The sequence below is a fragment of the Akebia trifoliata genome, chromosome 15 (genome assembly GCF_017979445.1).
Source record: "Akebia trifoliata isolate Shusen 1 chromosome 15, ASM1797944v1, whole genome shotgun sequence".
Taxonomy (NCBI): Eukaryota; Viridiplantae; Streptophyta; class Magnoliopsida; order Ranunculales; family Lardizabalaceae; genus Akebia; species Akebia trifoliata.
In genome coordinates, this window is record NC_141389.1 from 5,645,069 (window position 1) to 5,665,761 (window position 20,693).

Here is a 20,693-nt window from a genome sequence, read left to right on the forward strand (position 1 = left end):
TTATTCAAGATTTGGTTCAAATCCGGAATTGAAGAAACGTTTGATGGAATGTTCTTGTTTGAGTTTGACTGATTCAGATTTTGGGGCTGATCTTAAGAAGCTCCTAAGATCTTGGGACTGATTCCGATTTTGGGGCTGTTTTTGATTGAATAACCTCAATGTTAATCGGGTCCAGTTGAGCGGACTCACAATGGGCCGCAAATCATTATTTTTTTTTTTTGAAACTTCATCTGATCAGGAGATTTATTCCATTAGAAATCTTTAAAATCAATTCCTAATTTAGATAAATCTTCTTGGATTTGAAATTCTTCATCGATTTAGAATCGGAATCTTCGATTAGACTTTTCTTTCAATAAAACTCAAACTTTTGTAAAATTGGGTTCGTAGCTTTTTTCCATTTTTTTTTTTTCAAAACTTGTGAATGAATTTCATTGGAGCTTCTCTTTCTCTTACAGATCCAAGATTACCAATAATATTGATATAAAGATCTGATTCTCTTGGGTCGATTGCAGCTCGACTACAGCTTCGAAACCACAGGAAGGTATGGATCTTAGTCATTCTTCCCATATATTTTCTTTGAACTTTGTCATCCTCGCATTTCCTTTCTTATGAATTGTAACCAGAATTACAAATTGAGAACTTATAACCCTTATCAGTCAACTTTTAGAACATTTATCTGTTAGTCTATTTAACGGTGGCCAATGTTGAACTATTAAAAGTATTGCGTGATAAACGATGTACATGTAGAAGAACCATGCGACGAACCATTTGTCCAGCTAGTTGGCCAATCTCTAGCGCAACTGTTCATCAGTAGTGCTTAGGAGGTGACAACGTCAACTGGCTGACAAACGTCAACTGGCTAGAAGAATCAAATGACGCAAGATTTGTATATGCAGAAGATCCATGCGACGTCTATTTGTCCAGCTAATTGGCTAACCTCTAAAGCAACTGTTTTTTTCAGTAATGCTTAGGAGTGGATAACGTTAACTGGCTGACAAACGTCAACTGCTTAAGAGAATCACGATACGTAAGCTTTATACACGTAGAAGATCCATGCGACGAACTATTTGTCCAGCTAGTTGGCTAACCTCTAAAGCAACTGTTTATCAGTAACGCTTAGGAGTGGATGACGTCAACTGGCTAAAAGAATCGCGGTACGCAAGCTTTATGCACGTAGAAGATCCATACGACGAACTATTTGTCCAGCTAGTTGACTAACCTCTAAAGCAACTGTTTATCAGTAACGCTTAGGAGTGGATGATGTCAACTGGCTAAAAGAATCGCGGTACGCAAGCTTTATGCACGTAGAAGATCCATGCGAAGAACTATTTGTCCAGCTAATTGGCTAACCTCTAAAGCAACTGTTTATCAGTAATGCTTAGGGTGGATGATGTCAATTGGCTGACAAACGTCAACTGGTTAAAAGAATCGCGGTACGCAAGCTTTATGCACGTAGAAGATCCATGCGACGAACTATTTGTCCAGCTAATTGGCTAACCTCTAAAGCAACTGTTTATCAGTAATGCTTAGGAGTGGATGATGTCAATTGGTTAATAAACGTCAACTGGCTAGCAGCATCACAATGTCAGTTGGTTGACAAACGTCAACTGGTTAAAAAAAAACCATGCGACGAATCATTTGTCCAACCGGTTGGCCAATCTTTAAAGCAGTTGTTTATCAGTAATGCTTAAAAGTACACAACGTCAACTGACTAGCAGCATCATAACGCTAATTGGCTGACAAACGTCAACTGGTTAGAAAAACCATGCGACGAATCATTTGTCCAGCCGGTTGGCCAATCTTTTAAGCAGTTGTTCATCAGTAATGCTTAAGATTGTACAACATCGACTGGCTAGCAGCATCATAACGTCAATTGGCTGACAAACGTCAACTGGTTAGAAAAACCATGCGACGAATCATTTGTCCAGCCGGTTGGCCAATCTTTAAAGCAGTTGTTCATCAGTAATGCTTAAGATTGCACAATCATTGACTGGCTAGCAACATCATAACGTCAATTGGCTGACAAACGTCAATTGGTTAGAAAAAACCATGCGACGAATCATTTGTCCAGCCGGTTGGCCAATCTTTAAAGCAGTTGTTCATCAGTAGTGTTTAAGAGTGCACAATGTCAATTGGCTGACAAACGTCAACTGGCTAAAAGAACCATGCGACGAACTATTTGTACAATCAATTGGCCAAACTCTAGCGCTAGAGCATTATTGAGTATGATGATTTTTTTTATTCTTTTTTTTTTTTTTTACTTTTTTTTTTTGTTGATGTGGTTGAACCTGAAGTAACTTTACAGGCTGCCTACGTACCCAAAATGGGATCAAACCATAACGTAGTTCAGATGGATAATTCTCTAAGTTTTGCCTAGATCGCCCTCTCAGGTTTTCAATCTAGCGAGCTCAACTTCTTTTTTTATTATTATTTTGGACCGTTCACAGTTTTAACTCATGCCGGTCAGGAGTATCATGTAATTTAAGCTCGTACGATAATGAGCATTGCTAAACAGTTTAGGCTCGTGCCGAGGAGCATTGTCAAACAGTTTAGGCTTGTGCTGGGGAGCATTGTCAAATAGTTTAGGCTCGTGCTGGGGAGCATTGTCAAATAGTTTAGGCTCGTGTTGGGGAGCATCATTCTTTCAAGCATAGTATCTTTTGAGGAATTTGCCGTTGATTGGATCAAAACGTAATCCTTCTGGTGTTACAAGAATGTATGTACCATTAGTGTATACTTCTTTCACTATATGAGGCCCATCCCATTTTGGATCAAACTTCTTTCCAGAACGGTGTGAGAGGATGATTGGTCGTTGTACAGCGAGAACTAAATCGCCAACTTGAAAAGAACGTGGTCGAACTTTCTTATTGAATGCACGTGACAAACGGGCTTGGTAACACTCTAACCGTTGTTGTGCTTCCAATCTCTTTTCGTCTAACGCTTCAAGTTCAGCCAGACGTAACTTAGCATTCTCATCGCAGGTCAGACCTTCTTGGATCGCAATCCTTAGGGAAGGTATCTGACGTTCCAAAGGGAGAACAGCTTCAACTCCATAAACCAATGAGTAAGGTGTGGCTTGTGTGGAGGTGCGGTGAGGTTCTGTATGCCCACAATGCTTCTCCAATTCGTTCATGCCAATCTTTTTTAGATTTTGAGACAACTTTCTCAAGAAGCTTGCAGAGAGTTTTGTTGAAGGCTTCGGCGAGTCCATTTGCTGCAGTGTTGTACATTGTAGAACATCTCTGCTTAATGTTAAACTTCATGCAGAATTGATTCATCAGCGTATTGCTAAAAGATTTTCCATTATCTGTCATGATATATCGTGGAATGCCGTAACGGAAGACGATATTACTTTTGATGAAGTCGACTACCGTTTCTTTCTTGACCTCTCGAAGGGGAACTGCTTCAGCCCACTTAGAAAAGTAATCAGTTGCAGCAAGGATATAAAGATGTTGTCTTGAGGATTTTGGGAGTGGTCCAACGACATCAAGTCCCCACCCGTCAAAGGGCCAAGATGCGATTGTAGGATGTAATGGCTCCGGTGGTTGACGGATGTAATCCCCATGAAATTGGCGAGCTTTACACCTCTTTGCATGGTTTAAAGAATCTTTCACCATAGTAGGCCAGTAAAATCCCATCCTTTTTAGACTATGATGGAGTTTCGGCCCTGACTGATGTGAACCGCACACTCCAGAGTGTGCTTCTTCTAAAGCATCTTGAATTTCATCATCTCCGAGACATCTCATTAAGATGTCGTCGAAAGAGCGACGATATAATTTATCGTTGAAATATAGAAATCGAGGTGCCCTACGACGTATTTCGATTTTGTGCTTTAAGTCGTCTGGCAGCTTCCCATGCTGTAGATAGTCAATAAGTGGCTGTCTCCAATCTTTGACTTCGGTTATTTCGACGATGTTTGCTTCATGCGACTCGCAATTTTCATCTATCAAAGGAGGTAGTACCCACCTATGGCAGATGGGAATACTCATTGTCTCTCCTTCTAGCATTGTCAAACTTGCAGCAAGACTAGCTAAAGCATCAGCCTGCTTGTTTTCGGCTCTTGGTATGTGTTTGATCATAGCGTCTTCAAACTGACTTATAAGTTGTGTAGCATACTGGTGATAAGGTACCAACTCATGTTTTCGAACGTCATACTCTGTTGAGAGTTGGTTGATGACAAGCTGTGAGTCCCCATACACATAGAGTTGGTGTAACTTCATTTCTAACCCGAGTTCTAAACCACTGATCAGAGATTGGTATTCTACAACATTGTTTGAGCATAATTTCGCCAAGGCAAATGAAAATGGCAACACTTCATTTTGTGGGGTGATAAAAATTACACCTGTCCCCCGCTCCATCTCTTCTAGTTACGCCATCAAAGAACATTTTCCAAGCTGGAAGCACATCAATAGAGAATACTTCTTCGTCGGGCAAGTCGTGAGACAATTCCCATTCAGCCGGAATAGGATGATCAGCAAGAAAATCGGCTAACGCCTGCCTTTTTACAGCCTTTTGAGGGATGTAAATAATCTCAAATTCTGATAATAGAAGGGCCCATTTAGCTAGTCTTCCCGACAAGACTGGCCTTGTCATGATGTACTTGAGTGGATCAGCTCGCGCAGTGAGTCGGATTGTGTGCGATAACATGTAGTGTCGGGGTTTCTTTGTAGCAAAGATGATCGCTAAATATGTCTTCTTGATGGATGAATAGTTTACTTCTGCTCCAACAAGAGTTCAACTCAAGTAGTAGAGTGCACCTTCTTTTCCTTCGTCATTTTCTTGAGCCAACAATGCTCCTAGTGACATTTCTTGTGCACTAATATAGAGAATCAGTGGCTTCTCGGGAATTGGTGCAGAAAGAACTGGAGGCTTGAGAAGATACTCCTTGATACTTTTCAGAGCATTTTCACAAGCTTCATCCCATTCAAATGATGTATCTTTCTTCATCAGGCGACTGAAGGGATAACGCCCAACTAAGTTTGAGATGAATCTACGAATATAGGGAAGTCGACCTTGTAAACTTTTGAGTTCATGAATGTTCTTTGGTGCCGGCATTTTTTGAATGGCTTCAATCTTGTTTCGGTCGATTTCAATACCGCAATGCCGAATCACGAATCCCAAAAATTTGCCCGAGGTAACTCCAAAAACACATTTTAATGGATTCATCTTGAGTTGATACAGTCTCAATCTGTTGAAGGTATCACGTAGATGTTGTAAGTGATCTTCCCTTTTCTTGGACTTTACTACTAGGTCGTCAACGTAACATTCGACTTTGTCATGTAGCATGTCATCAAAGATCTTTTGCATAGCTCGCTGGTAAGTGGCACCAGCATTTTTAAGTCTAAAAGGCATAACTTTGTAACAATATATACCTTTTGGGGTACGAAAGGCCGTAAGCTCCTCGTTTTTTGGCGACATTCGAATTTGATTGTAACCAGAAGATCCATCCATGAAAGACAAAGCTTCATGTCCTGTGGTTGCATCCACCATAAGTTCTATGATTGGGAGCGGAAAATCGTCTTTTGGACATGCATTATTCAAGTCATGAAAATCGACACATACTCGAATCTGCCTATTTTTCTTTCTTACTGGAACTATGTTGGAAATCCAGGTTGGATACTTTACTTCTCGGATGAAGCTAGCTTCTATCAACTTGTTGTTCTCTGTCTCAATCTGTGGAATCAACTCGGGTCGAAAACGACGTTGTGCCTGTTTTATTGGGCAAACTCCGTGTTTAACTGCGAGCTGATGAACAGCGATCTTCGGGTCAAGTCCCGGCATTTCTTTGTAAGTCCAAGCAAATACGTCTTTGTATTCTTGTAGCAACTTGAGGTACTCGGATTTTTCATGATGGTTTAGAAGAGTGCTGACGAACGTGGGTCGCGGCTCTTCAATTGTCCCAAGATTTATTTCTTTCAAGTCGTCTACAGTGGCTTGTCCGCCTTCTTCAAAGATCGGTGGAGCATTTTCGAGTTCTTCATCTGACGACGTAGAATCTTCTTCATGGAATTCCTCAATGGTAATATGATTTACCGAAACGATATCTTCAGAATTGTCTGTTTCAACAGTTGAAGCTCTGCTGTTGCTCGTTTGGTTTGTGAGGATGATGGTGCGTTGCTTCACAATCAATGCATCTGATATTGAGACTTCTAAAGTTGCTTGTCGTTTCATGCGAGATAGAATAGCGCTATGCAAGCCACTACTATCTTTATGCTCCACATGTTTATTCATTGGCTTAGGTCGACGTCGCGATTCTTTTCGTATTTTTACCCCAACATTCTGACCAAGTCTAGATATAGCAGACGCCCGAGGTTTATGAATTTGTACATCATGATGATCATATAAAGCACCCAATCGATCAAATACCGACGTGATTGAGATGTGGCTACCAATTCGATGAAAGACCGATGTTCGTGGAACTTGTGTTTCTTCTACAGACTCATCGATAACCTCTACTGTAGTATGTTGTGAAGAAGCCGTCTTCATCTTAGAAATTTTGATTGGAGCCTCTGGCGTATAACCTAGCCCTGCTCGTGTGAATGAAACTCTTTCTCCAGCTCGAACGAGTTTGACTTGTGTTACAGTTAAACCATGAATTTGATCAGTCTGGGGTAGTTTACCCAATCGCACAGGATCACCTTTTCCATAACCGGCAATCTTGAATAACTTGGAAGTTTTAGGACCGAACCAACTTTTAGACTCTACTTTTGCGAGGTTGTCTTCATGGTTCTTCGCGATTGACATAGTTGGGACAACGTTTTCCACGGGTGTCCTTACTATGTAAGATTTTTGGAGAGGTGTAACCGGAAAGGTTAATTCTTCTTTCAACATCTCCAATTCAATTTTAGAGACAGAAGGCTTGGTCTTTGAAGAAATCTCTTCGAAAGGTGATTGTCCCGGTTTTCGTCGCGATTGTGGCACGTAACGAAGCATTGGGGTTGGCAATACAACTGTGGATGACGCGTCCACCATTGATTGACCACCTTGATCTGTCGAGTTTCTGGTTCTTGCTTCTTATTTCGTTCTTTTTGAAGCGGAAGATCAGGAGAAATCTCCTCGGCATCATTCGTAGTATGCTTTTCTTTGTCGGGTTTTTGCTTACTAGAATGAGGAACTGAAACTGGAAGTGCTTCTTGAATGACATCCCCTCCAAAATAAAATTTTGCATCTGCAAAATACGTTTCTGTCTTGTCAAACGGTTGATCTTCGGCTATTACATGTTTCTGCACACCATCTTGGTAATACTTGAAACATTGATGTAACGTGGATGGTACTACCCCAGTTTCATGCAGCCACGGTCGGCCGAAAAGCAAGTGATATGAAGTTTTACAATCAATCACGTGGAAGAGCGCTTTTGACTCCAAATCTGCGATTGAAAGCTTGACTCTTATCATGCCGATAGCTCTTTGACCACCCAGGTTGAAGCCTTGGATTATCAACTTACTGCGAGCAAGTTGATCCAATGAGATCCCAACTTGTTTCATGGTACGAATTGGCATGATATTCACCGCAGAACCACAATCTAGGAGACTTCTTTGAACTTTATTCTCCCTCACATAACCTGTGACGTAAAGCGGCCTATTGTGAGGTCGAGATCCCAATTGGAGATCCTTATCAGTGAAGGTAATTGTGGCCATACACATACTGTTTTGTCGTGGATCTAGGTCAGGTTGAACTTCCTGTTTTGAATCAGTTGAGCTTTGCTTTGAAGTAAGCTGAACCTTTTGGAATTCACTGGATAAATCCAAGTCGACTTGCGAATCTTCTATTTCCGAGGTGCTATTGTCTTTCTCAAGTCGTTGATCTCCATTACTGGAAGTAGTAGGATGTTCTTAGGACCTATCACTGACATCATCTTCTAGCATTTCTACTTCCACTTGATGACATGAAACCGTGCAGACTTCCTTTAAGAGCTTCCTTGGTAAGAATTTTAAAAGAGTAACCGGCACACGGGGAGGTTGTTGAAAGATGTCTTCAGGGTCTGCGGGCGGAACTCGGAAAGCCTTCTTCTTTGTTGCTCTCTTTCGTTTCTTGGACCCTGTACTTGGTTTTGACTTTCTTCTCTTTCTCTTTGGCTTCGAAATGGAAGGAGTTGGCACATATGTAGGGCGTCTTTTTTGACGAGTGACAACTGTCCACCCTTCATCATCAACTGAAGTAGACTCTGAGATGCCTGACTTTGATTTTGAAGCCGAATGAGATTGTGGTCCTTGTTGAAGTGAAGTGGGAAAGGTGATGATTTTTCTTTGATGTGGCGTTGCCCCCAGCGTGGGATGTGCCTTTTCAACATCAAAATGTACGGATATGAGTTTTGATGGTTTAGGTAAAACTTTGGTGATCTGAGGAGATGGAATCTGCGTAGCATATTGACTTGTCAAGAGTATTGGATCAAAAGATCCAAAAGTGACAGAGGTCATGTTGGAAGTAGCAACATTTTCGACACAGTCAAGTTCAATTTTCCCTTGACGTGCCAAATCCATAATCTTCTCTTTGAAGATGAAGCATTTTTCAATCGGGTGACTAATCACCCTATGATAGCGACAATATTTCGGATTATTGTCGCGACCTGCTTCCTCGGGTCGTTTGGGCACTGGCAGTTCAATGAGCTTTAATTTCAACAGCTCTTTGAACATGCCCAAGACATCAGCATCAGGAAAAGGGTACTCTTTTGCCTCAAGCTCTTTGAGAGTTTTCCAGGCTTTTCCTTTTTCTTGTGTTGAATCAGCTCGCGGCTGATCTTCTCTTCTTTTACCTGTAATCTTGACAGGTTTGCTAGTGGTGGTAGACAAGACTTCTTTAGTTTTGAAGGACTTGCCATCCTTCTTTTCCTGTCTTCGAGGCTCGCTTGGTCGTGGAGTCTGATGCACAGCTATACTTTGTTCCATGTCGTGGGCTCGAGTAGCTAGCTCTTCGAAATTGTGTGGTTTGATTCCTTTTAAGATGTAAAGGAGTTGCCACTGCATCCTTTGAACACACATTTCGATAGCAAAAGATTGAGAAAGTCGATCCATACAGTTGAGGGAAAGATTTCTCCATCGCTCGATGTACTCGATAACTGGCTCATCCTTCCTTTGTTTGACAGCGGCGAGCTCCACCATACTCACTGTTCTTCTAGTGCTGTAGAAGCGGCCGAGGAACACTCTTTCAAGTTGATCCCAATTGTCTATTGAGTTGGGTTCCAAGTCAGTGTACCAATCAAACGCATTGCAGCGGAGGGAGCGAACAAATTGTTTCACCATGAAGTCTCCGAATGTATCGGCGTTGTTGCAAGTTTCGATGAAGTGGGCAATATGCTGTTTTGGATTGCCTTTTCCTTCGAACTGTTGGAATTTTGGTGGTTGATATCCTGTCGAAAGACGCATTTGTTCGATGCGTTGAGTGTAAGGTTTGGAGTAGACCAATGAGGACTGTGGCATGCCCCCATACTGAGCACGAATGGTGTCAGTAATCATTGCTTGTAGCTGTTGAACGGAAAGTGAGGCAACAGACCCATGTGGTGGGTCTCGCGTAGCTTTACGTGAGCCAGCATAGTCTTTTCGTTCTTCTTCACGCGGAGTCGTGTACGCTTCAGGAGTGAATCCTGGAGGATGCGAAGGTCCAGCACTTGATTCATTCTCCTTGTCTTTATGCTCTAAACGACTAACAAGGGTTGCGATCTGAATGTCTTTGTTTTTCATTGCTTTTGTTAACTTGTTGATGGTGTCTGCCATCTGAGCAACTTGTTCCTCCATCGTTAGCGCTCCAGCTGTCATCATTGCTCTGATGGATGTGTGAGTTTGTGACGGAGAAGTAATCGATAAAGATCTAGACGATCCCTCGCTTGACTTCGAATCAGATCCAGAATCTGATGAGTCGTCTTCTACCACATCCGCCCACGATTCTTTCGTGGTAAGTGCCGTTTTTGTAGCATGTTTCTTGGAGTGATGCTGGAGAGGCTCCATTAGATTGATTCCACCAGTCTTTGTCATTGTTCGTGTCACATGATGATCGCGACTAATAACCTGATCAGATTCAAGATTGGAAGAAAGGATTTTCTTATCTTTCTCAGTAACGGCAGATGCGATAGCGTTGACGTTGCGAGATGCCATCGATGCTTTAGGTGATGTTCTTGCAGTTGACTGAAAGATGAGAGGTTGAGATCGTCCCACCGGGCATGCCAGAAATTTGTCGACAATAAATTTCAAACGGATCTACCTCGAGATTCGTGAAAAATAATTGCAAATGATTTTATTGATTTCGATGAAAAAGGAGGTACAGATATCAGTGTTTCCTCTGATTAACAGTCAAGTACAAAAAAAATAGTGATGATGTATGTAGCTTTTCTTCTCTTCGGGTTTCGCGCTTTATCGGCTGAGAATGATGCTTTGACGTTGACTTTGCTTTGTGCTTGATCTTCTGTAGAGGCTTCTGTAGATCTTCTTCTCTCTGGGCTTCGCGCTTTATCGGTTGAGAATGTTTTCTTGACTTTCGGAGAAGGGATTTATGCTTGATCTTCTCTTTAGTCGGAGTCCAGATCTCTGAAGAACCTTGCTTTATCTCTGGAGGAGGGCTTGAGAGCTTCTTCTTCTCTAGAGGGAGAGCTTCTGTTTTCTGAGAGAAAGTGATTCAGATCCCCTCTCAATGAGAGAGGCTCTTGTATTTATGGACTTAAAATAATTTAGCTTTCCAATTATACCTCAACTTAAAGAGGTTTGATTTGGTTTGTTTAAAGGCTAAATTTGTCCAAATCCAATTTTAAGGATTCTATGGATTATTATTGGGCCAAACTCATTTATTTGGGTATAAGGCCCAATATTTAATATGGATCAGTTGAATTTGTTGGATAATGGGTTTTACCTGTGAAAACCCAAAACCAAAACTTGTAGGGGGCACGTTCCCAATTAATAGACTCAATTTGGTTGCGAGGCCCATTTATCATTTTTAGGGTCTTTCTTGTAATTTTGTGAAAGATGTAGAGACCTTGCCAAAATTTCGATGTCTACACTCCAACATTGTGCAATCTTGATTATATCCTTAGAAAGTTGGGAATCTTAGCCAAGTGGCATTTCGTTGACCAACATTCAATTGTACCTCAATCTTTACACGTCTTCTGTCCAGTAATATGGTTAGGAAGATTGTGTGCGACTTTGGGTTTAGAAGATCCTTCAATGACTAAGTGGTGGATGATGTCGGTAGGTTGATTTCTTCCATTGAGTTGGTTCCTGTGCTTTATGATGAGGTGGTTTGTAGAATTTGGGGGAGTCGCACAACAAGGTCTCATGGTGAGATCCTTTCATCTTTCGTTGATTCAACCTAATAGTTCTCCTTGTCCCTGCATCGTTTTTTTGGGATGATAAGCCCGTCCAAGGTGTCTTTTTTATATGGTTGATGGTGTTAGGGAAGATCACTATGGTGAATCAGATCACCAAGGAGGCTATCAATGTGTTACTTGCGTAAGGGGAATGTAGAGTCAGCATATCGTATTCTAATTCATTGCGCGGTGGCCTATCAGATTCAGTTCTACTTGATTTCCTTGTCTGGCATTGTTGGATGTCTTATGTACTCTGTGGGTTTTGTTCCATTCTTGAATGGCATGGGGAGCATTTTTCTCGATGTCCAAGAGGATCTTGTAGAGCATTACTCCTTTTGCAATTTGTTAGGGCCTTTGGTAGGAGATGAATAACTGTATCTTTGATGGAAAAGAGCATTCATTGTAGGATATGGTAATCAAGAGTTTGGGGTGTCGTTTTTTAAAGATTTGTAGGGTAGATGGGAGTGGGTGTGTTTTATCATTCCTATATACTATATTGTGTATTTGGGTCTCTTGTTAATAAGTTGGTCATTTCAACCTCCCTTTTTTCGATCTCTATATAATCTCTTTACTTATCAAAAAAAGAGGTCCAATCTCGTTGGAGCATTTAATAAAGAGGTGAGAGCTTAAAAACAATTTTGATTGCTTTTCCTGGGATGGAGGTTAGTTTGAGTCTAAAATTGCAGATAAGGTGGTTAAAGGAGAGACATAAAGTTTTCCAATGTGTATCAAAATCATTGAGAATGAACAACTTCATCAATAGATCTAGAGAATAATACTTTTGATAATCAAGTGTATATCCATCGTAGGATCGTTGGGTTTTTATTGTTATCTATTTTTTTCTAGCTTTTGTTCTCTACCCTACTTGGATTGGATGGCATTGAGTTTGGATCAATCACAAAAAACCCTTTTTCTTTTGTTGAAAGAAGTCTTGTTTAAAATGTGTTTTGTACCTCTAACAATTGAAATAATAAAAAACTTGAATTTTTCAAATAAACATGTTTTTTTTTTTCATTTTAAACACTTTTTTTTTTTTTCAAATAATAAGCCATTTTTTTTGTAGGCATATGGTTACTTTCTATGGCCTTATGGTTATTTATGATTTGGTTTATAAATGTTGTTTAATGATAATATCTTGATGTTGTACTCTTTTTTTTTCTTTCTTTTCAATAGTGTATTATTTTTCTCGAAAGATATGGTTAGACTTTTTTTAATATCATAAAATATATAATTATCTGTGGAAATGGGTTATCATGCATAGATATTCAATAGTACTTTTTTATTAAAAAATATTTGGAAACTTAAAATAAATTTCTAATGAGTTGTATATTATATTTTTTATTTTATAATTTTAATATGTTTTTTTTAATATTTATTATATTTTCCTGCTTTGTTCTCGTTTCTTTCCCCCTTTATTCATTTTTTAAGAAGTTTTCCCTTGCCATTTTAAACTTGTATTCCGATTTGATAACCATGGCCTAGATCACATTTTCCCTAGCATCTATGATATTTGTCTAGAAAAGGAATTTTGGGGAGAGGGATTCTAATATCTGATCACACTTTCATCGTTAAGCGGTTCATGAACATGTTGAAGGATTTTTACAAAAGAGGATATTGGAGAAAGAGAAGAAGAACAATCAAGTCTCTCAAAAGAGCTTGTCAATGTATTTATAATAAATAAGGTGAATAGACATAAATGTCCTTACATAGAGAATAATAGAAAACTAGGAAAAATAGAAAAGAATATCATATTTCCCAATACCCCCCCTCCCCTCTCCTCTCCTGCCTTCCCCTCAAGCTGGTGCAAATATATCAACTAAGCCCAGCTTGACAAGACGAGAACTGGTGACAGAGGGAGTAATAGACTTTGTAAGCATGTCGGCAAGTTGATCTGAAGAAGATACGAATACAGTCTGAAGGGCACCATATCGAACTTTCTCGTTGAGAAAGTGATCATCAACCTTTATATGCTTCGTTATTTCGTGAAGGACATGGTCAAAAGCAAGCATGATAGTAGGCTTGTTGTCGTAAAACAGTGTGGAGGAATTATGAAATAGGAAATCCCAGCTCCGTCAGCTAGGATCAAAGTCAAATAAGCTCACATGTGCTAAGGGCCATAGCTCGATGCTCAGCTTCAGTAGAAGAACAACCGAGGCAAAAAGACGAAGCTTTGGCTTGAAGGGAGGTCTCTACAATCATCTAAGGGGCTAAAACATCAGCACCATCTCAAAACACAACAGTGCTGTCATATACCCGCCTTATCGCAACACATCCACACAACCAGCAGCACAGTCCTATCGCAGTCAACAAAAAACAATTTCTTATCACTGCACAACAGTACAACCCAGCCAACAACATACAATAATCACAGTCCAGAAGCACTGCCCTTATCGCAGCCACTAGCATAGCAGTACAGACCAGTCAGCAGAACAAAACATCAACACAGTCTAGCCTATTGCATGGACCTAATCACTCAGAGAAAGAAACCCAACACAGCCCTATCGCAGGGATCTAATGCCATGGACCCATCCTTATCGCAAGATGCGATTGGGACCAAAAAAAAAACTAAAAAATTCCCGTATGGGAGATCCTCCAACGAAGGCTGTAGTTGTTAGGGTTTTGGTCTCAAAGGTCTAAAGGGGTTGATGGAAGGAGAGAAGGGAGGGAGGTGGCGACAGTGAACCAAGTTCCTAGAAGCCCAAAAATCGAAGGAGAAAACCAATCGATGGACCCTCTAGGGCTTTGATACCAAGAAAAATTGTAGAAGAAGAACAATCAAGTCTCTCAAAGAGATCTTGTCAATGTATTTATAGTAAACAAGGTGAATAGACATAAATGCCCATACATAGAGAATAACAGAAAACTAGTAAAAATAGAAAAGACATCATATTTGCCAATAGAAAGGGTGTAACAAGACTTTTTGGTGGTTTAGAGGAAGCATTGTGTGTAGCTTTTGCAAAATCTTGGTTGAAGTTCTTTTTGATTGCCTTGAAGTCATCAACTTGACAGCAACATTGCTTCGCCTTGGGGCTTTTGATGCAGGATGGTGAGGAAAGAGGCCCATGAACTCTGATGTCCCCATCAACTTCTATGGGAAAATGCCAAATTTTTTGTGACGTGATTATCATTATGAATGCATCTACTCTAGAGTGAGCTAGGATCATCTGCAAAATCAACATTGAGAAGGCCTACAATCATTAGATTGGGATATACCATGACCTTGATATCATCATTGGTGTAGAGATTCCCCCTAGTATATTCTTGGAGAAGTGCTACGATGAGCTTAAATTAAGAGACACATGATAAGGGAAAGTTTCAGGTCAATTTTTGTATCAATGCTTTTCACTAGCATGTTGGCCTTTTTTGGGACCACGAAATAGAGGTACTCAGTTCACTTTTTCTCAAATACAAAAACAGCAAAACATTAGGTGGTCCTGAATCCTGATACTACCACAACTATCATAATACCTAAGGGAGAGATATTCACCTAGTATATATTATTCAAACAGTAAACATGTCAAGGAATTTGAATCACTCGATAAGTTGACCACATGACGCCTTCAACAAAATATTGGTTTGGTTGAATGAGGCCAAAAATTGGGTTTGTTGCCCACACCCTAATTTCTCAAGTGCCAAGTTGTCAGTTCCTTGATCTTATTTTCTAATGCTGACGTGTACCTACAAAGGCATTCCGAGATGTAGTCTTTTCCATAGATTCTTGACTCATGTCTTGAGGTAACTAAGAGTGACACATCATTTTTCAATGTGTTGCAATTTTTTTGTGTAGCCAGAAAATCTACCCTCCACAAATAGACATGTTATTCTTGATCACTGTCTTGTAGTTTTTGCCACATGTTTGAGTACCATACTTGGTAGTCCTAATCTTCTCTATTACATAAATGGTGCTTCTTAATAGATTGGGCATTTCAATCTAAGGAGCAATTTGATTGGATGATTTCAACTGTGCTACCAGTTGGTATTTATTATTACAGTCACTTGTTTATTTCTAGCCATTTGAGTAAAAATTCAATTAAACGGTGAAGAACATCCAGTGGGCTGAGTTTTGGTGTGAAAAATCTTTCATATGCCGTGAAAAAGTTGGTACTTCTGTTTGATTTTCACAGGTGGTATTCATGCATAAAAAGATGCCCTCAATGCCTTGCTTGTTCCATGTGGCCTATTAGACTTTGCAATATCCTTAGCTAATCAGGAAAGCTCCATCTAGATTTCCTTGCTACCCTATCAATGGTTGGAGAGTGCAAAGAGACCTATATATTCTTTGATATCTAGGATTTGGTTCTTGCTTGTTCTGTTGAGAATTCTACTATAGAGGTTGATCAAGTTAGAAAGCCTTCAGGGTGCCATCAACTGAATTCGAGTGTTCAATTGACATGTGGCATGAGTATTAATTAAGTGTTAATGAGTCTAAAAGTTGGCATGTGGCATGGGTGCTAAATGTCAAAGTGTCCAAAAGTGTCTGGCCAACAACTTCTGGGAATTCCAATACAATGGTATGATCGTGCCGATATTAGCATTTGCAACTGATTTTCTAGGTCCTATTCTAGTAACATATGGTTAATGGAGGAAACTTGGAGTTGGATACTACCAAGTTACTAGAGTACATGATCCACACACATAATGTTAATACATTTGAAAAAAAGTAGGGAAAATTGTTTCTACCCTATTTATGGTGGTACATGGTGCTTATGTTGTAGCTGTGAGGATCTAAGTGATTGGGTCGATGAACCTTGGTAAGATGAGATTTTGACCAAAATTAGCTTGGTTGGGTGATCCTAAACATTCTTGAAATATACCTTCCTTTGAGGCTCCTATTTTTTTTTTTTTCCGCTTTATTCTAGCCCTACAAAACAAATACAATTGCTTGGTCATGTAGGATCATCTAATAGAGGTGGATTTCAGTTTGAATAGTCATCTAGATTGGCATCTATATGCTGGGCAATTATGGTGATGTTCCTCCATGAATGGCAAATTATCATAAACATGCAATGTGACATACAATATCAAACCAATTACTCTATGAATATTAGGCCTCACCTCTTGGTACATACCAAAAGTCGGTCATCAATTAGTCTTACTTATACGTTGGAAAGCCCATCAGTGGGTAGCCCTAAAATCCACAAGTTCGATGGGCCCAAAATATGTATTCCACCAATGTGGCATGTGATTGTTGTGTTGATGCCACTAATTTGGAATTTCAATTGCACGTTTACCAGTAAGAAATATTCTTTTAATTTTAATTTTAGAGGAATATGTTTAATCTCTGGAAAAAATATATATATTTTAATCTGACACGTCATTTTTGACGTGGCAGGTTTCATTGCACCGTATTGTCACGTACCCTGGCGCATCATTCTGTGCTATAAAATGTCATGTCATGCTGGCACAACAAAAACTTGGAAATTGATAGTGCCAAGGTACCCCCCATGTCATTCCTTAACCCTTAGACATATTTATTTTGATAAGTCTCTACCCTTAGAGCAATAGTATTATGTTATACGCGATTCTATATTTATTTAACATCAGTAAAACATCTCTCTCCTCCATTCAAAATGGCTGAAAGCTTTTTCATTTTTTTAAAAAGAATTGGTAGTATTATTTAGTGTTAATTTAAAAAGCTTGCTCATGAGACTTACAGCCTACTCCTTGAGGCTAGCTAGTGCAGAAATGGATAGATTCTAGATTTTGTTTGGTGGCACTGTTACCATGTCTATTACCAATTACAATTACCATATAAGGGTTCATCGATTGATGGGTGTTGTCGAATGCTATGTGGTGGGCGGGCCTATTAAAATGATCAACATCTTAGAAAAATTCTCCAATGTTTGATGTTTTTATAGCACAAGTTCAATTGTGGTGGCAGTATGGCATCTCAGGGATGATTTATTGCTGTTTGAAATTGAAAGGATTCTGATGTTATTTGCAGGGAATTGAAATTCTTTCTCTCGGGTCTTTCATAACTGGTGCCATACTCTTGGTAAGAATTGAATCCTATGCTATGGTTACTTATTTATGAAAGAACATATTGTTTCAATGAACTAGATATGAGCTTCATTTACTACAACCACTAGGTCAGAATTTTGATCTGTCATGCTGGTCTTGTTGAATGTGCTCCATTGTTTATGTAAATCTTTTTCTTTGCATTGATAGTTGTCGCTCCTAAATCTTTATATTGGATTATAGATGTTAGCTGTACATCGACATGCTGTTACATTACTCATGGGTGTTACACTACACTTGGGTATTCATTTCTGGGTGTTTGATACATGGACAAACACACTACAGGTGTTTATATTTCGTTCGATCACAAGAGTTGTGCAAGCTGTAATGATCTGCGACTCTTTTTGTTGCATCTATTTATTGCCTCTTCTTCTGTTGGTGCCTAACTCTGATTTTTGGCCTGTTAGAGAGGCTCTTTTTTTTAATCTTCAAATTCTTATGTAGGGAGGCTTATTAATTTGAGTTGCATTATACCCTGTAGAGAACATCTCGAAAATCTGAAATACTGCATTTGAAGGCATAATATAAGCATCTGTTTCTGATGCTGTCATTCTAATATTTATTAGTTAAAAAAAAGCCTTTCGTTCCAAGATACACTTTTTTTTTTCCCTTCTGTATAAACTTCGTTATACTCAATCTACTTCTTTTGTCTCTTTCTGTAACTGCAGGGTGGCCTTTTTATATACGATATCTTCTGGGTCTTCTTTACTCCAGTGATGGTTAGTGTTGCAAAATCTTTTGACGCTCCTATAAAGGTTGGTTTTTCTAACTTATATGACATTTTTATATTTTCTGTGTGATGATTAGCTTTAATTCATGGTTTATATATGAAAAATATGTTAGTTTCTGATATTAGTTGCAGTAACTTTCCCATTCTTTCTTCGCAGCTTTTGTTCCCAACGGCAGATGCTGCAAGACCATTCTCTATGCTTGGACTTGGTGACATTGTAATTCCTGGTAAGTTAAAAATTTAGATGTTTTAGACATCTATTTCTTTCTTCATTTTGAAGAAGGTTGGCTACACAAACCGTGTTTTGGAGATCTGATACCAAAAATATTACTGGGGTTGACTTGTGTTAGAATGTAACTGGATTGTCGAGTAAATGTATTGGGGTTGAATTGAGTTAGAATGCACTTATTGAGTAAATATTCCTGGGAAGCTGGTTTGCTACATTCAGTGAGTGTGCTGTACACGTGGCTCGTGATTTTCAGTTTGGACAAAAATGTGGTCATTTATGATATTGCCTTGAAGTTGCACCGACTGGTATGGCAATAACCATTATGTCAAGGCCTAAACATCGATGAGTGAAAAGGGTCAAGTTGGCAAAAAGAAGAAGAATGTGGCAAATTGAGACTAGTTCGATTCTGCTAGTATGCTTGAGCCATCGGGGGAGGCATTGATTGGTAACAACCTCTTTGGGTTCGGCTTTTGATGGTGAGAGTCAGTTGCCTTTCTTCATTGTGTTTTCTATCTCCTCCAACATGTGTCCTTTAACGGTTGTTCCATTCTCCATGAGCTATTATTCACCTGAATATCCTTCACACTCTCATGTCTTACTATCACTGGTTCATTGTTGCTGGTTGGCACAAGGCACCAGTCGTCGGTGATTGCTGACAACCCTCATGGCTTTGACATTTTATGGTGAGGGTCAGTTTTGTTGATCTCCACTGACAAACATCCTTTAATGGTTACTCAACCCTCCTCAAGTTACCATCCACTTGAATACCCTTCTTGCAATTCTTGCTTCTTTTTTTTATTTATTCCGATTAGCATAGCCAATGAGTTGGAAATGATGCTAAGGATATTTTTGTGGAATGATTAAGAAGACTTAGAAGTACTATTTAATTGAGGGAAAGCTGGTTGTACTACTACAAAATGTGGTAATCTTGGCATTCAAAAAATTAATTTTATGTATTCAGCATTGCTTGGGAGACTTGGGGGTGGACCTTTTGAGTTGCTAGAGGAAGGTGATTTATCCAAGCATAGCATTGGCAAGTGGCAACTTAGGTTGGAATGATAGGGATGTTCGAATACCATATGGTTGCGGTGTTTGAAGAGGTATCACCAATGTTCATACTAAGTATCCTTTTTTTCTTCTTTTTTTGTCCCCCCTTTTTTATGCTTTAATTAAAAAAGCAACCTCTGTACTAAGTTTGAGAGAGGTATTTGGTTTAGGATAGGTATAGATGACAAAGTTAGGATTTGGGAAGGTAAGTGATGCGGTGCTAGTGCAGTAGTACCTACCAAGATTATTTTTCCATTCTCCCTTCTTATCATAATGGAAAAGCCATTCTGAGCAGGTCTTCATAATCTATTGAGATGGAATATGAATGAATGGGAAGTCAATGTTGCGAATCTAATTAACATCTCAATGATTTTCTGCATCTCCCATGGAGGATGACATATGGATAAGCTCGTGGAGCCATTATGGCATTTTTCAGTTGGATCTTTTTACTCAACTTTGGTATTTTATCCTCTATCCACATTTCCTACTGCTTTTGTATTTGGCTCTAGAGTTCCTTCAAAACTGGTACTCTTGGGATCTTGTATCAGGGCAGGATAGTTTCTGTTATTGATCATGGTAAGTTATCCTTGATTTCCTTGAGCTGCTATGTATCCTTTCATTGGTTCTTTAATAAATGAATACTTATAAAAAAAAAAATTAGGACATGAGAGTCCAATTGAATGTCTTGATGAATTTCGTTATGGGACAAGAACGCATACAATTTCCATCTCCTTTCAACCCTTCTTCAAATCCAATGAAAGCCTAACCTGCTGTTCTACTTCTGTTTGGTAACAGTGCTATTGTCCTTTATTAACATTTGCCACGTAAAATCATTGGTCCTAGTCCTCTCAATTCATATTAGCCCAGAAAAGCAGATTATTTTCAATCACATGCTTTGTATTGTAGAACTGGCCCCAAGATTGGTATTGTATCCTGGAATTCTCCAATGATGTGAAATCATCTCAGCTCTGTCTGCATTTTTAGTTTTCTTTGTTATCACAATGAAGAAGTGCATTTATGCAGTTGCTCAAATGTCGTAGGCAATTTATAATCTCTTATTTCGTATTCATGGGATATTGGCTTTCTGATAATATTATTGTGATGTAAGAGCTATGATTGTACATAGTCCAACATATATTTTATGGCTGACTCTTAATAATTGCGTTGAAGATGTAGTTCCACATTAAGGGGGACAGAGTGTGAACTCTGAATTGCTGATGTTTATAGGTGACCTGTTAATCTTCTTCGAAAGTGCAAAGTTAACCACTCAATCTTGTCTTAGTATAGTTTAGTGATTATTCATGGTAGCATTTTTTGGTGGGCATGATCACATTTGGTTTGGTAGATTCTTCATTTTGTTTACATTCTTTTGCAAGAAC

The 20,693-nt window shown here is 39.3% G+C and overlaps 1 protein-coding gene across 1 annotated transcript in view; it reads left to right on the forward strand.

Annotated features, from left to right (window-relative positions):
- Window positions 1-20,693, forward strand: part of LOC147384086 (signal peptide peptidase 1-like) — a 34,155-nt gene that overhangs the window by 10,774 nt on the left and 2,688 nt on the right. Inside the window, exons 7-9 of the mRNA XM_086426042.1 lie at window positions 17,235-17,285; window positions 17,977-18,063; window positions 18,196-18,265. Of these exons, the coding sequence (XP_086282168.1) occupies window positions 17,235-17,285; window positions 17,977-18,063; window positions 18,196-18,265 (208 nt within the window). The remainder of the gene's footprint in view (window positions 1-17,234; window positions 17,286-17,976; window positions 18,064-18,195; window positions 18,266-20,693) is intronic.